At 46.2% G+C, this 17,057-nt stretch overlaps 1 protein-coding gene across 12 annotated transcripts in view; it reads right to left on the bottom strand.

The window, feature by feature from the left end:
* LOC147635820 (Ribosomal protein L7Ae/L30e/S12e/Gadd45 family protein) overlaps positions 1–9,609 on the bottom strand; it is a 78,091-nt gene extending 68,482 nt beyond the window's left edge. For 4 of the 12 annotated variants that reach the window (XR_015266422.1, XM_086801171.1, XM_086801172.1 and 1 more), the window contains exons 1-2: positions 8,835–9,104; positions 8,680–8,752 (exon numbers count right to left, since the gene is read on the bottom strand). Coding sequence is in view for 9 of the 12 variants with exons in the window: in XM_086801171.1 (XP_086657297.1) it covers positions 8,680–8,752; positions 8,835–8,991 (230 nt within the window). In the remaining 3 variants the exon portion in view is untranslated. The other 8 variants (XR_015266420.1, XM_086801170.1, XM_086801174.1 and 5 more) reach the window with 7 other exon arrangements.
* Between the last annotated feature and the right edge of the window lie 7,448 nt (positions 9,610–17,057).

Genomic DNA, 17,057 nt, shown 5'->3' with positions numbered 1-17,057 from the left:
TGTTTTCTTCTAGAAGAGCAGTGTACCTTGCAGCTTGTTATGTTGCTATTGTATCTAAGTTGCTGTGGAGATTGCTTGTGGAGCTTTCTTGGTACCTGTTGTTGCTGCTTTCTTTTGTCTTTGACAGAGGACGACTTCTTCGGCCTCTCGGAGTTTCTTCTCAGCATCTGGTACTAAGAGGGGGTGTTAGCACATTCATCCCCAGTTTCTACTCATTTATGGTGCCCATTTAGTCCCTTTTGCATGGCCCTTGCTTGTGGGCTGCCTTTTTTATGTATTTTTCTAGGATTTTTCCCAACCTTTCTGGCATTTTCCAATTGGCCAGTCCAATAGCTCTAGTCGGCCTGTTTTGCAGCTCCAGTCGGCCAACTCACCTCAACTATAAATAGGAGGTGCCGGCCTCTCATTGTTCATTCAGTCTTGTACATATTTGCTCCCTCACTTATGAGACTTCTAGTGTCTCTTGCTTGGGACTGTTTTGCTTCAGTATATTCAGCATAGTTTGCTCCATATCTCTCTCTCTTGCACTCTCTATTCAGCACACTCTAGTGCTCCTTTGCTTCCGCTCTATGCACTCTTTCACTTTCAACAACTTGTCATCCTTGTTCGTATAGGGGGGAGCCATATCCACAGCAACAAAGAAAAACCTCAGCTCTCAAACACTTCTCTCAAGTGCTTTCCAACGAAGCACGGCACCAAGAACATGTTAGAAGTCATCTCCTGTCTATTTGTATACACCACGGCCTCTGTTGTGGGTGTGCCCGCCCGTATATCATTTTTCCACACTCCCCGTATTTTTTCCCTATTTTTTCCCGTTTTTCCTAGTGGTGGGAGGGCTGCCAGGTGATGCCAGGAGCACCCCAATGCTGGCCCACTGGACTTTCTTCAGGCGTGGGCATCAGGGCTGCTGGCCGACTGCTTTTGCTCCAGTCGTGGGCATCAGGCTGCTGGCCGACTGCATTTATGCAGTCGTGGGCACTATCTACTGCTGGCCGACTGCCCTCATGGAGTTGTATATATTGCCCCTCAGCCCCCACCACTTTCTCATTCAGTTTTTCGGGATCTTGTGTATAGAGAAGAGTTTACACACCTATCTCTCTGTGTTTCTTGTGCTGATTATTTTCTGCAGTCTACTTGCTCTTGTCTACCCAAGTTTGGTTATCATTTCCGCTGCATATTCTGACATGGTATCAGAGCCCTAGGCTCTAGGAGATCTTGGGCGTTTTTCTGAGCAACAAGAGGGGGAGCAACAGGTTGCTGATTGGTGGACTGTTTCGGGCTGAACAGGAAGAGAAGGTGCAAGAGGAAGGCGGGCAAAGGTGCTGGACAGCCACTTGCAGATTTTCAGATTTTCAGATTTTTCCCACGCACCCACCCTTTCAGGTTACTCTCCGAGATGGCAGATTTACTAGAAATGGCTGAGAAGCACGTGAAGATTCCGACTCTCCCCACGTTCCCAGTGGATCGTCAGTTGGACGGGTCCAATTACGGCATCTGGAAGGTCATGATGGAGTCAGTTCTGGAGTCATATGACCTTGCTGATTTTATTATCATAGGGGTGCCACGGCCGGAAGCTGAGGAAGGGGAGTTATTATCGATGAGGAAGGACCGAGAGGCACAGGCACACATGTGGGACCATGTCAACGCCAAGGTCCGGTCGTTTATATTCCTCAATTGCACACCACAGGTGATCAACCATGTGAAGCACATGACGCTGGCGAGAGGCATATGGGAGCACTTGGCTTCTTTGTATAACAGGGTGTCACCCATGAAGCGGATATCCTTGGAAGTGCAGATGCGGGTTATGAACCCTGCAAAGTCCTCGACGATGCGGGAACACATTAACAAGCTGCAGGCCCTTCAGCAGGAAGTCCTTCAAGCTGGGAAAGAGATATCATCCGAAGATATGGCCATCACGTTACTTTCCCACTTGCTTGGTCAGTATTCTGCTTTCTATTCCTCGTTGATCACGAGTGGCAAGCTCAGCACCATTACTTGGGAGGAGCTTGTGCCAATGGTCTTGGACCAGGAGGAACGTTTCACGAACCCTCCTCACGGCGGAGGTTCAGAGGCCTTAACTGGCCAACGGTCGAAAGGCCGTAATACCAACAAGGGCAAAGGGAAGGCTTCACCGGAGAAGTCTTCTGAGAAGAAGCTTGATCCAGAACCAGAGAAGCTGAAGGCCGAAAGATCGTGTAATGATTGTGGCGAGAAAGGCCACTACAGGAGGAAGTGCCCTAAGCGGACAGGGAAGAGTGCTGATTCCTCAGCCTCAGCTGCGAAGACTCCAACATTTGTGCACTTGGAGATGGTGGACTCCGATGCTTCATCATCTTCGAGCGAGGAGGCAGTTGGCTTCACCGCGAAGGATACCCGGGAATGGATTCTCAACAGTGATGCTTCCAGGCACATGACTCCATCCCGTGACTTCTTTCTGGATCTCAAACGGCAGTCAGGTCGTATCTTTATTGGCGATAACTCCACTATTCCGATTCATAGTGAGGGCCGGATGGAGATTATTCCCGACGGCAAGGAGGGCAAGCATGCTTCCCGTGTTCTTTATGTCCCTGCTTTGGGTTTTCATCCTCTGTCAGTGCATGAGGTATGCAAGACTGGCTTTCGGGTGGAATTTGAGGAGCATTCAGTTGCTCTGAGGGACCGTGAGACAGGTAAAGTTGTCTGGGAAGGCGGTGAGAATGGCATCTACAAGCTCTCTGCACTCTCCTCATTGACAGGCTCTCACGTCGGAGATTTGTGGCACTTTCGTTTTGGCCACTTAAATGTGGATGCTTTGCGGCACGCCTTCCGGGACCAGATGGTGGTTGGCTTGCCAGATGTTGGAAATAGGCAAGGACGCTGCAGCTCTTGCATACGTGGTAAGCAGCACAGGGAATCCTTTTCGAAGCAAGCTTCCAGGCGGGCTTCGAAACCATTGGAGTTGATTCACACTGACTTGTGTGGACCACAGCAGATACCATCCTTGGGAGGATCTCTCTACTTCATGCTGCTTGATGATTGTACCAGATTCACGTGGGTCTACTTTCTTTCCCAGAAGGACCAGGCTTTTGCTCGGTTCAAGGATTGGCACGTGATGGTGGAGAAAGAGTCTGGATATCAGGTCAAGACTCTCAGGACTGACAAAGGAGGTGAATTCTCCTCGACTGTATTTTTCCGGTTTTGTGCAGATCATGGCATCAAGAGGGAATTGGCCAGTACCGGATCGCCTTCGGAGAATGGAGTTGTTGAACGTAAGAACAGGACTGTGGTGGAGATGGCGAGGACCATGCTGGAGCATCGTGATCTTCCTCGTCCACTTTGGGGTGAGGCTGTGGCAACAGCTGTCCATACCATTAACCGCTCTCCGACGACTTCCGTACCCCATATGACTCCATTTGCGGCATATTTTGGCAGGAAACCCGATGTCTCGCACTTCCGTGTCTTTGGGAGTGACGCGTATGTACATATTCCGAAGAAGCAGAGGGAGAAGCTTGACTCCAAGTCCCGCAAGCTGGTATTTGTGGGGTATAACTCTCTTTCCAAGGGATACAGGTTGTATGATCCAGAGAGGAACGAGATTGTTGTCAGCCGGGATGTGGTCTTTGACGAGCATGTTCTAGCATCCACTGTCGAGGAGCCGCCACTTCTTGGAGATCCAGAGGAGTCTGATGATGATTCCCAGTCTACTACTGCAGTTGATCCACCTCAGTCATCACAGGAGGTTGAGCCCGCAGCTAGAGTTGAGCCCCCGCGATCACAGGAGGCTCCACGATCTGTTCGAGTACCTAGGTGGTTGTTAGACACCCTTCGGGAGTCGGGTGTCACAGAGCTACCCTCCGAGTGGACCACAGAGGACGGCCCTCGAAGATCACATCGAGTCCGAGATAAAAGCAACACGGCGGAGCTTCTTTAGGTGAACTATGCTCTGATGTCTCGTATCATGCGGGATAAAGAGCCCACTTCCGTAAAGGAAGCCCTTTCACAGGATACTTGGAGGGAAGCCATGCAGGTGGAACTTGATGCCATCGAGAAGAACAACACTTGGGAGTTGGTACCGAGGCCGTCGAAGCGGTCAGTCATTGGTGTCAAATGGGTCTTTAAGACCAAGTACGCGGCTGATGGGTCGGTGGACAAACAGAAAGCCAGGCTCGTGGCTAAAGGTTATGCTCAGCGGCCAGGCATCGACTACGAGGATACCTTTGCACCGACAACGCGGATGACCACGATTCGGACCGTTCTTGCCCTTGCTTCTTCTCAGAGGTGGCCCGTGTACCAGATGGATGTAAAATTTGCGTTCCTTAGAGGTGACCTGCAGGAGGAGGTGTACGTTGAGCAGCCTCCAGGCTTTATTGTTCCAGGATCGGAAGGGATGGTTTACAGGGGTTACGTAAGGCCTTGTATGGTCTTAAACAGGCTTCGAGGGCTTGGAATCAGAAGATTGATTCCTTCTTTATTCGGACTGGATTTCAGAGATCGGTTGCAGATCCGAACCTGTATCTCTTTCAAGAACGCGGCATGGTCACACTTATCATCCTTTATGTGGATGATCTCATTCTCACCGGCGGTCATGTGGAGCACATCGGAGTGACGAAGGCTACCTTGTCAAAGGAGTTTGAGATGACCGACTTAGGCTTACTCCACTTCTTCTTGGGATTGGAGATCTGGCAGACCCAGAGGGGGTTTTTCGTCTCTCAGCAGTGGTATGTTCATGAGTTGCTTGAGGCCTTTGGGATGGAGAACTGCAAGCCTATTACTTCGCCGATGGACCCAAACACAAAGTTAACCGTTACAGATCCTTGTGAGCCAGTTGATGCCTCGCAGTACCGGAAGTTGGTTGGTTCATTGATCTGGTTGCTGAACACCAGATTGGACTTGAGCTTCTCCGTGGGACTGTTGAGCTCTTTTATGCAGACGCCATTGAAGACTCATTGGGACGCAGGATTACGGATCTTGCGGTATCTGCAGAGTACGAAGGATCTGGGACTCTTTTACACAGGAGGGAATGGAGTCAAGCTCCAAGGTTGGAGTGACTCAGATTGGGGAGGAGATCCAGACACGAGGAGATCTACTTCAGGATACACTTTTACCCTCGGCTCAGGAGCAGTTTCCTGGAGCAGCAAGAAGCAGCCAACTATTGCCCTTTCTTCGACAGAGACAGAGTATCGGGCTGCTTGTGGTGCTGCTTGTGAGGTTGTATGGCCGCAGAGGCTGCTAGGCGAGATTGGGTTTCCACAGAGGGAGCCCACAGTCATCCAGTGTGATAACCAGAGTTGTATAGCTATTGCTCGGAACCCGGTTTTCCATGCCCGGACCAAGCATATAGAGATACAGTATCACTTTGTACGTGAGAAGATCTTGGCAGGTGACATCTTGCTACTTTATTGTTCGACGGAGGACAATGCGGCGGACCTCTTCACGAAGTCTCTACCTCAGGCTACGCTCAGGCGGCACTCCAGCTCCCTTGGGTTGGTTTCACAGCCAGGAGCTGAGAGGGGGTGTTAGAAGTCATCTCCTGTCTATTTGTATACACCAGGGCCTCTGTTGTGGGTGTGCCCGCCCGTATATCATTTTTCCACACTCCCCGTATTTTTTCCCTATTTTTTTCCATTTTTTCTAGTGGTGGGAGGGCTGCCAGGTGATGCCAGGAGCACCCCAATGCTGGCCGACTGGACTTTCTTCAGGCGTGGGCATCAGGGCTGCTGGCCGACTGCTTTTGCACCAGTCGTGGGCATCAGGCTGCTGGCCGACTACATTTATGCAGTCGTGGGCTCTATCTGCTCTGCTGGCCGACTACCCTCATGGAGTTGTATATATTGCCCCTCAGCCCCCACCACTTTCTCATTCAGTTTTTCAGGATCTTGTGTATAGAGAAGAGTTTACACACCTATCTCTCTGTGTTTCTTGTGCTGATTATTTTCTGCAGTCTACTTGCTCTTGTCTACCCAAGTTTGGTTATCATTTCCGCTGCATATTCTGACAGAACAATCAGCCCCCTCTCAAACCTGGGAGAGAAAGAGGCTGGACAGCAGCAAAACAGTCCAAGATCCACCGAGAACCTCCTTCTGGAAGGGCAAGGACTCGTGGAGGCAAAAGACATTGTAGGGCCACTTGTCTGGCAACACCAAATGCAAAGAACTCACCAAAAACAGATGCTGGTGCAGAAAACACAGCCACAAATCCACCTTTTGTCTCTGTAGAAGAAAACGCAGCCAAGTAAACTGGCCGGACTACCTTTGTAGGAGAAAACACAGCCACCAAAACTGGCTGGCAGCAAACACTGGCTGGACCTGAAAACACAGCATAGTTGAGAAACGCAGCCACTTGTTGTCACAGATCTACAGCCGGCAGAGATATGGAGAAAAACGCATAGCAAAAGGAGGGAAAGGTGGGCAGATTTGCAGAGTTGGGAGCAGCCTGGAGCTAAGCGTATGATACCATGAAGGAGATAGCGCAGGCGGAAGCATAAACAGTAAACATATGAGAGAGTGCAAAGGACATTGAGAGAGTTGGACAAGATCACCTTTTATAAAGGCAGTAAAGCTTTACAATGGCAGTGGCCAACAACTGAGTGTTGAACTATGTGCAAGGGAAGTGGATGGTTGAGTGAATAATGGGGAACTCCTTATATAGTGCAATAGGGAACTGACCAACTGCCTCTAGGGCTAGCCGACTGGCCCTGGACAAATAAATAGGAGAAAATGTATAAAATACCAAATAAATGGTAAAGCCCCAAAACACAGAGATGTACAATTCTAATAGCCGCCTCCTTCACAACCACAACGCTCAGCCCACCGGTGCCACCCTTATCACCTCACCTGTGCATCTTCTCCTCCACCTGAATTCAGCATCACTTGCCTCAGCAGCACATTTGCGTTTTCCTTCTCATCTTCACCAGCCCGCCATAGCCATGTAACTACGTGCTGCCTCGTCATCATCACTACTGCGTTAATTCAGCAGAGCGTTTCTCAGCCAGCAGCCACCTAGACGCCCTAATGCTGCCCTTGCTGCTGTCTTCTCGCAATCACCCAGCCTTGTGTTTCAGTCCATCAACGCTGAGCGACTTTGCTCCACGAGAGCACACTCCTCATCACTGCACCCCGTGGCCATCTACAACATGTTTGTCATCTGTTGCACCATCATCGTTTTTTCGCTGCCATCATCTGCTGCACCACCTGCTATAAGGCATTCCTCCACAATAGAGTCCACTTCAGCGGCAGTTCAGCCACGACATCAGCAGCATAATTAGCCACATCAATGAGCAAAAATTGAGGGTTTCCCACTTCAGCATCAATTTGGGGCTTTCTCAATGGATCAAAAGTTTTTCCAATGTTCAAGGGGGACATACAATTAGCACACAGAGGTGCTTCACACAATATTGCTGAAATCTCTCAACTATGTGGTATCTTGGTCAGAGAAGAGGATATATTCTATGCATTAGGATGCTATGTTTGACTCTACTCTGCCTTCGCCCATGTGCCTAAAATGTTGGCCCAAGCATCAATAGCTTGGAACGACGCCGAAAGAGTATGCCTACTCTTCACCGACATAAATTCAAGGGGGGTGGAGGATCTTAATCTCCCCATGATTATCTATGTCCTACTTTACATTGAGTCTTGGCTTCTCTGCAAATAGTCCCCCAAAATCTAAGTTATATATTTTGGATCTTTGTGAACACCTTGTTTCTATAAAAGGCTCCTCTCCATCATTCCCTTTTTACCTTTGCTTCGAGTGGGTTTTTTTTTTTTTTTGGGGGGGGGGGGGGGAGGGGGTTTTGTCTATGGATAGACTGATGCAGGCATTATGTATGGTCAAGCTCTTATATTAGGCCTGACATGAAGTTTCAGGTGGTAGCATCATTGTGTTCTTTTTTATCACATGATTGTAGTCGAGAGCCGAAATCATCATATTGAAGGTCTCTCTTAGATGACACTCTTATCACTCTGAAGGGGTTTGTTGGGTATTTCAAAGTTAGTCTAGAGTCTAGTCAAGTGTCCTTAGTGGTGTGAACACCCTCTTATTGAGGATCAAAAGATAAGGGGCTTTGGTGCCTATAAAAGCATTGTACATCGTGTGAGTAGTATATCATAATACAATCATTCGTGTCTCTCTCTCTCTCTCTCTCTCTCTCTCTCTCTCTCTCTCTCTCTCTCGTCTAAACATTCCACCATGATGATGATATTTCATCCTCCATAACTTGTGATATCCAACAGTTACTCACACATGTTGTATCATCATAGGTCTCATGGGCCATTTCGGCCCTACAGAGGCTTATTGTCACTATAGAGAAGCATTAGAAGAAAAATGTCGTCTAGTACAAGAGGCTACCTTAACTAGTGTTAATGATGGCTTTGCAACCAGAAAACATATCCAAATGTTCCTTTTCCATGCAGTCTATCCTTAGACAAGGAACGCAAGGATGCTAGGAAGGCGTGGCAAAGCATGCAAAACAGCATGGAACGTGTAGTGTACCATTCCATGACCTGCAAGAAATGCAGGTAATTTAAGACAACTGAAGAATATAAAGAAGTTCACACTACTTCCTTGGAGATTTTGGTAACAGGCATAGCAAAATGTGTACTCTTAATAATGAACTCAATAAAACAAAAGCAATGTGGAACTTCTATTTCTTAATACAATATTTCTTTCCCAGATTTTCTTGCTTAGCAGGACAAACCAAGCAACCTGCGCAGCAACTCCAACAAGCGATCCAATCTTTGACCGCTCAGATGATGCGAACCTCCAAGCAGATCGCTGTCTTCAAAAACACAAAGCGGGGCTCTACTGAGCAACCAACGTTGAATTTGAAAAACATGGTTTGGGAGCCAGCGAGAGGGTACCAGGCAAAGGTTTTTGTGGTGGCGGTGTGGAACCTAGTGAAGCGGGTCGTCGACTGATGGGCATGTCATTGTCCGCTCTGTCGTGATTGGTCGGCGTCTTCTGCTCCTTCTCCTTCTCCTTCTCCTTCTTCTTCTTCTTCTGTTGTTGTTGCAACATCGTAAATCAAAATGAATTCATACCACAGAAGCCCTCATATCATTTCCAAAAGAACTTCAAAATTTGAATGTGGTTTGTAAGAGGTTTTGTAAAACGAGCTCTCGCGGCGTTGAGCCGACGAACCGAAACGGCAGCCGTTTAGCTTTGGCGAAAATTTTTCTTTGTTTTTTTTTCTAAGTTCTTCAGTGCTTGTGGCAGAAGTCCTCGCCCCCCCCCCCCTTAGTGGAGGGGTACCCCGACCCTGCTTAGGGCTCACGGCGCCGGCTCCAACGCTGGGGCAATACAAAGCCCCCAGGGCCCTAGAGCTGCCCTCCTACCGTCATACCAACAATTTCTCCCTTAGCCCCCAATAATGGATCATAACAAAGAGGCGCTGATGAGGCAAGATGGACACAAAAAAGCAGTTGGAGGACTCGAGCAAGAATAGAGGAACTCAACCTTCTTCTGCTCTAGAAACAAATAGAAGAAAAAGACGAGCTCTCCAACCAGGTGCTCCCAAAGGCTCCCTCTGTTCCATCTTCAGGTAATCCTCCTACTAACGCCCCTCAAGTTTGCTTGCCCCCAGACACGTTACTTACAATGGAAATGGATTACTCAACCAGGTGCCTAGTTGGTCTCCTATTTGGCCCTCGTCCTCCTGTTGAATTTTTAAGGAGCTGGGTAAGGGACAACTAGGTTAGAATCGGGATTGATGTTGAGATCATCCAAGCCCTCCCCAACGAGTAATGCATTTTCCTCTTTAAGGACTCTGAAATGGCTCTCAAGGTCATGGATTCTGACTAGTGGATGTACAGGAACCTCCCCTTCTACTTTTTTAGATGGTCCAAAGAATTTAACCCCAATGGCTCTAAGCCTTCTGCGTGCCCGGTTTGGGTGGAACTGCCCAATCTCCCATTTTACCTTTACCCATGGATTAAAAAGATTGTTTCCCTTATAGGCAAAACCATTGGCCTTAGACCCAAGAACGACTACAATCCAGCCTTACATCCCCAAATTCTTGTTGAAGTTGACTTGGACAAACCTCTAATTGAAAAAATTGAAATTAATTGTGGGGAATACACCCTGCATCACAAGGTCCTCTACAAGCACCTTCCCAATGCTTGCTTCCATCGTGGTGGGCAGGGACATGCTATTAGGAATTGCCCTATCAAGAACCTAAATCTAGGAGCTCCTAGTCCCCCTTCCCCACCACAACCCCCTGACAATAGAAGCCAACATGCTAGTGGCAATGCCCAACAAGGTCCCCCTCTCAATGTCCTTGGCCCTGCAAAAGAGAAAGGAGATGGGCTTCTGCTTTCTAACAGGAGGAAAACAGTAAGACAGCACAGACCAGGCCAGCAGAGGGCCTATGCTAATACATATGCCCTTCTAGATAACCCCTCTAACCTAGAAGATAGTGAGGATTCCCAAGAGTCCAGTCATTCCACTCCTCTAGATAGAAACAGGGTCAATTTAAAAGTCAACCAGATGGACCATGACCTTATTGTTGAAATATACAAGTGAATAGGGTGTGTGCAGGAACAAGCCCTTGGTTAGAGGCTGTAAAAGAGAATGTGTAAATGTGAGAGAACCTGTGAACAGGTGAGAAGAATCTACTGGGAGAATCTACTGGGAGAGAATAAAGGGTAGCATGAGAAGATTTAGGAAGTGTGGAGATATTGTGGGAGAGGTGGAGAGAATCAAGCAAAAGAGGTGGAGTGAATCGAGGAGAAATCAATGGGATTAGTGCTTGGATGTAAACTCTATAAATTGAGAATTTGTTGGTTTTTTATTATCCATGCCTACATTAAGCTATTGGCCTAATGAGAATTTGCTGGTTTTTTATTATCCATGCCTACATTAAGCTATTTGTTAATTACTCACTAATTATATCTTAATTACTCACACTAATTATGTCTTAATTATCACTATCCATGCCTACATTAAGCTATTTATTAATTACGTCTTAATTATCATCTAATCACTATCCATGCTTACATTAAGCTATTTGTTAATTACTCACTAATTACGTCTTAATCGTCTAATCACTTTGTTAATGATGTTGATTCTAGTATTTGATCCACCATAGCTCATCACATTGCTGTAATTTTAACATGGTATCAGAGCCTAGCCTAGAATCCATCAAGTTTATGAGCCCATTATCTAGTTAATTAAGATTAATAGATAATAGATAATTAAAATTTTTAGTTATTTTCAACTAACCTCTGTACCCCCAGCCAGTGGAGGAGCTCCCTCTCCTTGCACACTCAAAATTAGCCCAAACCCTTCTAGCCATAGATAGCCAACTCATAGGTGCTCCAGCCAGTCGAATCAGAAGCGCAAACCGCCGCGTAGAACTCCGAAAATTCGCTGATTAGTGGGCGTCGTTTTTCTGCAACAAATCAAAGATCTCTACTTCATCAAATCAAATCAGCCTAATTCCTCTTAGCCCCGCGGGTTTTCAAGCATGCTCTACAAGCTGGTGAAGTCAGAATTCAATTTGATCAAGTCTACAGTGAGATCCAAGCTCTTCAATCTGCACAGGTGACTGGTGTAAAACAGAGATTAAGCATTCAATGTGTTGGTCAAATTTTGTGTTTCTTGGCTTAATCCTCTACTAGACGAATTGCTATATTGATGGCCTTGAAAGGATTCGAGCTCATTTGAACTCTCAGATCTGGGCTCCCCGTATACTCTGTTTTTTGCACACAAAACAGAGGATTAATTTGCTAATCAATGATTAATCAATGCTAATCACTGTATTTTGGTACAATTAAGGCTCCAAATTAACCATTAGGTATCTAATACAGATCTCTATAACTTCATATTGCAATTCGGAGTTGGTTTGATACTCCAACCATTCTGTACAAATTGGTTACCCTTGATTTAATGTAATTTTTGATAAATTTATGATAATCATCATTTTACATTTAACCCTTGGTTAATGCCTGCAAATCACACTCAAATTCAAGATTATTCATAGCCAGAGTTGCATTTGGAATGTGCATAAGAATGAATGCCATATGCATTATGTATTGGGCACATTACATCAGTGTAAAAATGGGTTCAGACACTGCCCTTGTCCAAGAATAAGGCAAGAGGTAAGACCTCCCGCATAGATTTGGGTTTGCATTGCATAATGATACAAGATAAACATCAAAAGCCCAAAAGAACTGTCAACAAAACATTTAAACATGTTGCTCACGTGGAGCAAGACGGACAAGCTCATGGCCCCAGCCATAAAAGAAGAAGAACATCTCTTTCCAAGAGGAAGATCCACACCAAGAAGAAGATCTAGAGGAAGCATTGAAGGAAGACATGGACACGTGAAGAGAAGCTGCCCACAAGAAGACGGAAGGAAAAGGAAGACATGGACGCGTGAAGAGAAGCTGCCACGACAAGAAGATTGAAGATAAGAGAAGATGTGAGGCTCCAAAGAGTGAGGAGCCATGTGAAAATCTCAGAGAGAGAGAGAGGGGGAGAGAGAGAGAGAGAGAGAGAGAGAGAGAGAGACCCCACAACCCAATGTAACCTGCCCCAACAAAGTAAAACCACCTCTGAGCCACCGATGATGTAGGCCATGTGGTAGATGTATGTGTGAGCACTTGAGTCAAGGTCGCGGGCACTTGTAGTAGCCTTGGACACATAGAGAGAGAGTGTCAAGGACTATGAGTTTAGGGACTTGAGGCACTGGTCGCGGACTATCAAGTAAGAGAGAAACTTGAGTCAAGGTCGCGGGCACTTGTAGTAGCCTTGGACACATAGAGAGAGAGTGTCAAGGACTATGAGTTTAGGGACTTGAGGCACTGGTCTCGCGGACTATCAAGTAAGAGAGAAACTTGGTACAGGGTCCAGGTGTGCTAAGTTAACTTGAGGGGAGGTGTGCTAGGCACTGGTCTCGCGGACTATCAAGTAAGAGGAAAACTTGGTATAGGGTCTAGGTGTTCTAGGAGTATTCACTTGAGGGGAGGTGTTGAAATACACAAGTGAATAGGGTGTGTGCGGGAACAAGCCCTTGGTTAGAGGCTGTAAAAGAGAATGTGTAAATGTGAGAGAACCTGTGGAAGAATCTACTGGGAGAGAATAAAGGGTAGCATGAGAAGATTTAGGAAGTGTGGAGATATTCTGGGAGAGACGAAGAGAATCAAGCAAAAGAGGTGGAGTGAATCAAGGAGAAATCAGTGGGATTAGATGCTTGGATGTAAACTCTATAAATTGAGGCATTGGCCTAATGAGAATTTGCTGGTTTTTGATTATCCATGCCTACATTAAGCTATTTGACTAATCACATCTTGATTATCATCTAATCACATTGTTAATGATGTTGATTCTAGTATTTGATCCACCATAGCTCATCACATTGCTGTAATTTTAACACATTAATCCCTACCAACCACTAGAGGAGGGAACCAAAATGAGGATATTAACAGGGTGAACGAAACCCAGAGCCAGACATAGATAATGGCTGGCGCCCAATGAAATGGAGGTAGTGAAAGAGCTGAAAAACGTCCACCCCTCAATCAGCAACTAAAGGGGGAACGAAGAAGCCCAACTCCCAAAGAAAAAAGTAAATGAAGTGCTCTACCTTGAATGTTAAGGGGTTAACAGACCCTTCCAAGGCTCAGATGGTTAGACAATGGCTCAAAAAACAAGGCAAGCTCGATTTTATAGCCCTCACTGAAGTTAAAGTCAGTGGTTTGGAGTTGGAAAAAAGTCTACAAGCCATTTCCCAAGACCATATCTGGATATACAATTCCCACTCTCAAGGGGGAGTGGCAGTAGAAATGCACCACGACCACCAAGAAGACCTCAAGGATGTTCAACGAGACGTATATGACCAGTAGGCAGCCTTTGAGATGACTGCCTTCTCCTTCATAGGCATTTATGTTGCAAGCCCACAGGCTAATAGGGTCAGAACTTAGAGGACCTTGAGACTGGTTCCAAATCCTATCATCCTAATGTGGGACTTTAATATGGTTGAGACTAGAGAGGACAGGTTAGAGGTGCTGGACAGATTCTCAGAGGTGCTGAGTTGCAATCCTTGCATAGTACCTCAGATTTCTTCAAACTATGTGACTTGGGGAACCTGGGTGACTTCACATGGCATAGTTATCTTGTGGGGGAACTAGCCAGAAAGGCCAGACTGGACAAGGGTTATGTTAGCAAAAGTCTATGTAACACATTTGTGTGAGGACTAAATGTAAAAGTGACTTTTCCACATGCCTATCTGATCATTACCCCATTACCTTATTGTTGGACAACTATGACAAAAAGGTCCTCAATCAATGGTTTCACACTGACCCTGCTTTGTTCAAATTGCCCATAGTCCAAGAAGAGGTTAAGGGAAGACTTCTTCAATAGGGGTCTCACCCCTTCCAGGGCTTGGAGCCTTGCCACCAGATCTACCCAATCCCTTCTGATTTGCATGAGGAAGGAAATTACCAGAATCAGAAAGTTAAGGAAAGATCAGCTCTTCCCCCGAAGCTAAAGAACATGGAGGAATTGGCCAATAAGATAGACCCCTCAATGCAAGAGGAGGCGTGTAGAACTAGAGCTTAGATCAGAAAGGAGGAAGAGATCTCCCTAAAGCATCAATCTCTTCTTTAGAGATTGGTGGGTAGGCAAAAGTGATCTCCCCACCCCTGTAATGTTCAAAATGCCGAAGGTAAAACAAAGCAAGGATAAACTTCCCCTCCTCAAAGACAACTATGGAATTAGTTGTGGTTCTAAGGAAGACAATAAAAAGGTGGTCTTCCAACACTTCAACAATATATTCAATAAGGGGGGTGAGCTCACAAACAATCAAACTCAATGCATAGCAGTGATAGGTGAAGCCAGAAAACCCACCATCCCAAAAGGCATCTCAAAAACTATGGAATACAATCTGTCAAAGGAAGAAATCAGCAACCTGAAGGGGAAGAAAAGCCCAAGGGTGGATGGCTTACCTTCATAATTCTTCAAAAGCTTCAAAGAGACCTTGGTGGAGCCCCTTCTTGATGTTTGGCAAGAGGCTCTGTCATATGGAGCCCTCCCCCTCTCAATCAATGAAGGATGGATCAAACTTATTCACAAGAAGGGAGAGAAAGATAGCCTAGGCAATTGGAGACCCATCACTATGCTCATAAAAGCTTATAAAATCTATGCAAAAGCCCTTGCTATGAGTCTCTCCTGCCACATGAAAAGCTGGATTAGACAGGAACAAAAGGGCTTCATAAAGGGTCGTTACATCCTGCATGTTATTATTACCCTCTGGGAGGGTATGGAATTTGTTGAAGAAACCAATCAGGATTATATCTTTTTCAAAATAGATTTTGACAAAGCATATGATAGACTAAGCTGGCACTATGTTTTGGAGTCTCTCAGATACATGGGGCAGGCAAGCACTTTATCCATATGGTGGGGACCCTTTTTGGTAATGCCATAATAAGGGTTAATGTTAATGGGGTGCTCTCTGAGGCCCTCCCTCTGACCAAGTCTATTAGGCAAGGCTATCCTCTGGCTCCCCTGCTCTATGCCATTGCTTTGCAGATGGCTCCCCTGCTCTATGCCATTGCTCTGCAGATGGACTGAACTAGCTAATTAAAGACAAGATGGAGAAAGGGGAGATGCAAGGAATTGCCCTCCCCACCAGTGGCAAACTATGTACACAAATGTTTGCAGACGACACAAATGCAATGGTTGCCAGCAAAATGAGCAGAGTATGAGATGCTTTTGGTCATGCCTAGACATATACTGCAGAGCATCAGGATCAGTGATGATAAACCATCGGAAAACTGGGATCAGAACATTGATTGACAAGCCTCCAGAGTGGCTGCTTCATGTAGGATGCAAAACATTGGAAGATAGGGTGATATTTAGACTATTGGGTATCCCAATGGGCTTCAAAGTCACTATGAAACAGAGGTGGCAATGGGTTCTAAACAAAGTAGAAGGCAAACTCACCAGGTGGCAAAGAAGACAACTCAACCTCGTAGGTAGGAAAATGATCATCCACCACTTCATCATTCCCTCAGTTATCTATTTTCTAAGCTACTAGAGACCCCTAGATGAAGACCTAAGCAATTTCATAAGGTTGTGCATGAACTTTCTAGGGGGGGGGGGGGGGATCCATGGGGGTCCAAGTCAATACCAAAGGTCAAATGGGACTGGTGCTGTCTAGAAACTAGAAAAGGGGGACTTGGTCTCCTAGATATATCTAACCTAGCTTCTGATAGAATGGCTACTAAGTGGGTCCTGAGGAGCATCTTTAACCCTTTAGACAATTGGGCTTGGCCAATCAATAGGAACACACATCAGTTCAAGCTCAAAAAATTCCCCAAGTGGAAGAACCTAGTGCCTCCGATAATATTGGTGAGCAAATATCGTATTAAACCTGTGGCTAACCCTCTAGTCATTTCTCTATGGACACCCTGGAACTCTATCAAAGGGGACCTAATCCTTTCAAATAAACCTAGCCATACTTGGGGGTTCCATGGTAGAGACTCAATCTAATGGCCTATGTTACCCTTCCCCCCACGGGAGGAGGCCAAGGTTGAATCTACTCTCAGACTGCACAAATCAAACATTAGCTAGCTGGTGGGATGTACGGGACAATGCTTGCAACACCTTGCTGTCCAGAGTAGACTTGATTAGGATGTACAATGTATCAAATGAAGAGCTAGAGCTCATTGGTGACAGAATCAGCCTATGGTGCCACTCCGACTATTGGCTACTCTCTATTAGAGACTTGCCTCTACCCAAAGCCTTCCATTGGAGCTCCTAGTCCTACCTCATGCCCATCCCTACTAAGAAAAGGACCCCCGGCCCCCGGGTGTACACTGCGGGTGTACACTGCACACTCAATAGAAGGTGGAACCTCATGTGGGACATAAAACACTGGTGTTTCCTCTTTGGCAAACTATATGTTAAGCCAAAGAAGACTTGTCTAGCCTGGCTAATTATGTACAGAGCCATTTGGACCCAGCAAAAAGCACACAGATGCAACATTGGGGATGGAAAATGCCACAGATGCCATGAGATAGAGGATGACTTACACATCTTCATCCACTATCCTCAAGCCAAAAGATGTTTTGACTCTCTAGCCAATT

The sequence above is a fragment of the Cibotium barometz genome, chromosome 8, assembly GCF_041138505.1.
Source record: "Cibotium barometz isolate CiBa-2024 chromosome 8, ASM4113850v1, whole genome shotgun sequence".
NCBI lineage: Eukaryota > Viridiplantae > Streptophyta > Polypodiopsida > Cyatheales > Cibotiaceae > Cibotium > Cibotium barometz.
This window is presented reverse-complemented; position numbering and strand designations above follow the sequence as displayed.